This window comes from Lactuca sativa, chromosome 7, assembly GCF_002870075.4.
Source record: "Lactuca sativa cultivar Salinas chromosome 7, Lsat_Salinas_v11, whole genome shotgun sequence".
Lineage (NCBI taxonomy): Eukaryota > Viridiplantae > Streptophyta > Magnoliopsida > Asterales > Asteraceae > Lactuca > Lactuca sativa.
In genome coordinates, this window is record NC_056629.2 from 86050200 (window position 1) to 86056245 (window position 6046).

The 6046-nt window shown below is 33.7% G+C and overlaps 1 protein-coding gene across 1 annotated transcript; it reads left to right on the forward strand.

Moving 5' to 3' along the window:
• The first annotated feature begins 4360 nt into the window (after positions 1-4360).
• On the forward strand, positions 4361-5707 carry LOC111894368 (uncharacterized). The gene is made up of 2 exons (XM_023890442.3): positions 4361-4620; positions 5508-5707. Exons 1-2 carry the CDS (start codon positions 4453-4455, stop codon positions 5556-5558), a joined length of 219 nt encoding a protein of 72 aa, XP_023746210.1. The 5' UTR covers positions 4361-4452; the 3' UTR covers positions 5559-5707.
• Positions 5708-6046: the final 339 nt, after the last annotated feature.

Genomic DNA, 6046 nt, shown 5'->3' on the forward strand with positions numbered 1-6046 from the left:
CTCGTTGATTTCGATTTCGTCTAAAGGGACGACGAGGGTCTCATTGGATAAACATTTCTTCAAGTTTGACACATGAAAGGTAGGGTGTACGTTATTGAGTTCCTGCGGTAGACGAAGTTTATAGGCTACCGGGCCGATCCTTGCGAGGATCTCGAATAGTACGATATACCTTGGGTTTAGTTTCCCATGTTTTCCAAAACGTATTAGCCCTTTCCAGGGTGAGACCTTCAATAGCACTTGGTCCCCAACCTGAAATTCCAAGGGTTTCCGCCTTTTGTCCTTATAACTCTTTTGTCTATCCCTTGAAGCCTTTAGTCGTTCCCGAATTTGTACAATCTTCTCAGTTGTTTCTCTTATGATTTCCAGGCCAGTGAGAGTGCTGTCGGGTACTTGTCCCTTGGCTTGTTGCGTGTCACCCACTTCAGCCCAACATAGTGGTGATCTGCACTTCCGACCGTAGTGTATTTTTATACCATACTACTGTAAATCTTCATTTTTCCATTACATTCATACAATGATATTCTCACACGAGAAATGCATACTATTTTCGAGTAAAGATAGTTTTACAAATATGGAAAACATACATTTATACTATTTCAAGTACAAACATACATTTTACACTATTTTCAAGAAAACGGGTCATACAAACAGTTGAGTCTTGGTAGAAGACTACTTTTCATTTAATGCAGAAAATATAGGATTTTCTGGGAAAGATACAAACATTTTCACTAGTCATATACAAACATTTTCTCTAAACAAATACAAACTTTTTTCATGAAACAAATGCAAACACTTGACACTAAAATAATTATGTACTCACCAACTTAAATGTTGATACTCTCTTTCAAAATAACTTGTATTCCCAGGAAACCAATAGACAGGTACACGAGCATGTTTTTGAGAAGACGGAGCATGTTCAGACTCGTCTTTTATTTTTGCTTTACAATTTTTTGTGTCATTGTACTTTACAAAGAACACACATGTATTTATTATTTTATTAATGCAATGGATGTTGGTGGTTGTTTTACTATTGTACATTGTTATGATACTATACATGACGTCCTCCACCCCGAATGTTTCCGCCATCTCGGTTTAGGGGTGTGACAATTTTAACTTCCAATTTTAAATCAAAACAATTTCAACGAACAATTCTTCTCACGTTCTTTACAAAAATTCCATAGATCTTGACAAATTCCATCAAATCCAAAAACTCAAATTTCGAAATCTTAGTCTTAACTTAATCACAATCAATCTTTGAGATTAAACTCAATGTAAAGAATCGATTCACAAGTACATCTTCCACATTCAAAGTAATCAATCAACACAAGTGATGAAAGAAGAACGAGATTCCAGAAAAAGAACAAAAGAGAAGTTGAATGCGACTTCAGAACATATTACAACGATGTTGACTTAATTTCGATGAATCAATGGGCTCCCACATTAAAACCGGATTAAATGACATTTGGGCTTAAACAATGGACATGAATAGTAACTGACATCGAATTTTGGGTTTAAAATATGGATATGAACAGCATTGAACATTAATTGATTGCAATTTTGAACATTAATAAACTCAAAGATTTTGATTTGTTTTTGGGTCAAATTTTGATTCAAATGAATGATTGCACTTTGAGAATCAAATCGAACGAACAAATATGAGATTAGATCGGGTTTTGATCAACTAAAAAATTATCGGATCACAACAAATGAGTTTTTAAAAAAAAAAAACATCATAAATAGTCCCTGTGGTTTCCCCAAATTTGAAGTTTAATCCCCGTGGTTTAAAAACATCATATATAGTCCCAGTGCTTTCAAAACTTTTGACGATTGGTCCTTATTGTTAACTCCGTTAAGTTTTGTCTGTTAACTAAAGGGCATTTTCGTCATTTCACTACCACAGGGACCATTTATGATGTCTTTTTTTGAAAAAAATAAAAAATTAAATATAATTATTTAATTTATAAAAGTTCTCTATCTATCTATCTATCTATCTATCTCTCTCTCTCTCCCTCCCTCCCTCTCTCCCTCTCTCTCTCCTAGATGCCATTAACCTAATCTTACCCCCGCTTTTCCTTCGATAATCCTTAAACCCTCCATGTAAATATGAGTTTAATCCTACTGGAGAACCATCAAAAACTCTTCTCAATCTTGGCATCACATATTAGATAACAATGTTCTTCATTTCTCAGTGGGTCTCTCTCGATGGATCCTTTATGAAACATCAGCGTTGTTAGGTCACCATCAAAGAACACAAAATCTGCCAAACCCAATCACTCTATCCCTCTCACTGAACCGTAGAGTCTCATCGCTAAATCCGGTGTTATAGTATGGATCTCGTCTACCTTGTGCCATGATCACGTTTTTGGACCTAGAATTGATTTTCTTGGGATTAAGAGAAATCATTAATCTTTTAGTTTCATTTTCTTGCAAAGCTCATAGATTCAGATGGAATTATTAAGAGAAATCGTAGATTCAGATGGCATTATTTGTATCTAGTAAAGCTCAGATTTTTTGTTTCGTTTTCTTGGGATTAATCTTCATTTGCTTCTTTAAATCGTCGCCTGTACTCCTCCACCGAATCGATTCCATAATATCTCTTGCAGATCTTTAAAAAGAAATTCTTGGGGAGGACCCATTTAGGAAAAACACGTTCGATCATCCGCCAAGATCTGTTCAAATACTGGATTTAGATCTGGCGGTGAAGTAGGAGAGGCTTATGAGGTTTTCAGGTCCGACGATGGAGAAAGGGACATGTTTCAGATGACATTGGAGACGAAGATCAACAACTTGGGATGGAGATGGAAGACGGTGGTACCCTCTTGTCTCCCTTCCCTTGCTCACCACATGTACTTTTTTCCTTCACTGCTCATCATTGGTCCTCCGCTAGTGACCCATAAGAGATCGACAACTTGTGGAAACCCTTCGACTTTGAATCAAGATGGTGGTGTTGTGCTGGAGCGTAATTCTGATCAAGACTATGGCGGTGAGGTTGTTAAATCAGTGACGTCGCTAAGGTTGTGTTGCAGGTTTTAGAACAGATGAAGGAGTTAAAGAAATCAATGTGGGTTTGTTCTTTAAATCCTTAATGGCGTGGGAGAGAGAGAGAGAGAGAGCTTTTATAAATTAAATAATTATAGTTAATTTTATCTTTTTTTTTTCAAAAAAATAAGAGAAAACATCATAAATGGTTCCTGTGGTAGTGAAATGACGAAAATACCCTTTAGATAACAGACAAAACTTAACGGAGTTAACAATAAGGACCAATCGTCAAAAGTTTTTAAAGCACAGGGACTATCTATGACGTTTTTAAACTATGGGGACTAAACTTTAGATTTGAGGAAACCACATGGACCATTTATGATGTTTTTTTAAAAATGATCAAATGAATCAAAATGATCAAAAATTTACGAACGCAACACACGAATCAACGAGATTTAGAGAGATCATAGAGAAAGACTCACCATAAATGCTCAAATTGTGACAAACTTAGCCAAACCGAGAATCATTTTTTCAAAAAATCGCGTTGATCTTCGAAGACCCGCTCTGATACCAAATATAGTGAATTATGAACATTGGTTTGGCATGCAAAATTAAAGAACACATAATGAAAACGGTGATTTGGGTGTTTAAGAGATGTATTCGATTATGTATGGTGTTACACAAAAAATGATCTAGATCTAAATGTACATAATTAACACAAACACACTCAATATTACATCTTTTAAGCACACCTCTATAAGTGGTATGAACCCACCTTATATAGAGGTGTTTACATGTCTCTTTCTCACTCTCTATCTCTAATGTTACAAGGCTAAAACACCACATGCAAGTGAGTTTACAAAAGTCAAACAATTTACAAAGTCATACATGGATAACTTTGTACCCAACATATAGGCTTGCCAATCTTATTCTTATTCGTAATTTACATGGTTTTTTGGATTCGTTTTATATATGCGTGGATTGTAAAGCAGTTTCGGAGGTAAAAAGGACAAATCGACAAAAAATGACAAGTTTGCGGTATAAACGAATGGAAGTGGTTCGTACACAATACTTTTTCTCCGTACACAACAAATTATGTTTTACATGATTGTACTTTACAACATTTTAAAACATGAACTATTATGTATGAAAAAATATTGTTGTATATGGATCAACTTCCACAAACGAATCAAAAATCCATCAAAGCTTTTTATGATATTTTCCACAAACGAATCAAAAATCCATCAAAGCTTTTTATGATATTTTCCCTATATGACATCAGCCCAAAAGGATATTACATAAGTTAAGGGGTTATAGAGACAACGTATGTATTCTCTAAGGGCAAAATCGTTACTTATGTACTAACCCTATACCCAAACTCAACAAGGTGGAAGGGAAAGAGGTCGCAGCGTGAGTGTGTGTGAGAGAGAAAGAGGAAGAACGACGACTGTGTAGAGATCGTTTAGCGAAAAAATGGGGGGAGGAATGGAGGCAAACAAGAACAAATTCATTGAAGATTGGGGAACGGTGAGGGAGAATCTGGAGCACAATTTTCGATGGACTCGTCGTAACCTAGCGCTCGTCGGAATTTTTGGCATCGCAGTTCCTTACTTGGTGTACAAGGGCACTGTTCGTGAATTTGTAAGTATCCAAACTTTCTTCCTATCATCTATGCGTATATTCGATGATCCATCGTTTTGGATCTGAATTAGTGATAGTTTGTTATGCGCGTGTTCTATCTAATATCCGATTTCGCACACTGCCACTAATCTGAACGAATAATTTCTGAATTTGACTTCCATGAGTAGACGATTGATGTGAAATATCTGGTTCTTGATGAATTGAAAACCGCGTGTGTGATAGGATAGCTATATCAGAAGATATCTGAAAACACTCATAATCAAGGCAAATGGGAACAACACAATTACATAAATGGGAAATGTAACTCACTTTCATTTTAATCTTAGAATGCTTACAAGAGAGAAGATTGAACATGTTAATAGATGAATACAGATGAAAAGGAGTTCTATAATGCAATAGATTCATCATCCATCTACCAACTCTGAACTTAGAGTTCCTTAATCCATTCCAAAGTGGTAGGAGAAATCACATCTAACAAGAAAGGGATCTAAAATGCATATTTAAATAGAAATCTTAGAGTCTTAGTGCATCATCTTCTTGTAAATTTCTTTTAGTTCTAATAAGTTTCATCATCCTTCATTTGTTTTATAATCAAAATATTCCACTTCTACTTAATCTAACATAAAAAAAACATTGTTTTGTATTTCACTAGGGTTCGTTTATATTCTTCAAAAATCTACTTAAAAGTCATGTTTATGTGCACTAGTTGTAACATTCTTGCTAAAAGATGTTAAGTCACCACTCCAAATGATATATAATTTTCTCATAACATATATGTGACCAAACTTTTTGTTAAAGTTTCACTACTTGCATAGTTTTTGTTTTATTTTTGCTAGTTTCCTGTTTATATTAACATTAGTATTTTATTTTTTGGATAATTTTGACAGCATATGCAAGATGAAGACAATAACAGACCATACAGGAAGTTCCTTCCCTAAATTGCAATTCCAATCAATAAAAAAAATCCATGTTTTTTGAGCTTGGATTACTCTTGTTTTTATATTTTGTCTAGACCCAATTTGAATATTTCCATTTCTGGGCTTTTGTGAATTGTGATTCTTGCTTTGTGAAACATCAGTTGCTACTATTTCCTTTTTTTTTTTTTTTTTTTTTTTTTCTTTTTTCAATATATATATATATATATATATATATATATATATATATATATATATATATATATATATATATATATATATATATATATATATATATATATATATATTATTTTCTATAAAAATAATATAAAACTTGGTAAATGGACTTGAAAGTTAGATAACTACAATGTAACGTGATTTCAAAATTAGTTGCATGCACTTTCACTTAACTATAAATTCATATTGTAATATTCTAAAAGCTTAAACAAAACAAATAATTAATAAAACTGAAACATGGATTTCACTATTTCTTGTGATTTATGTACTTGACT

Coding starts and splice junctions, on each gene's coding strand:
- LOC111894368 (XM_023890442.3), top strand. CDS start 4,453: ATGGGGGGAGGAATGGAGGCAAACAAGAACAAATTCATTGAAGATTGG. Junction 4,621..5,507: donor AGGGCACTGTTCGTGAATTT/GTAAGTATCCAA, acceptor TAATTTTGACAG/CATATGCAAGATGAAGACAA.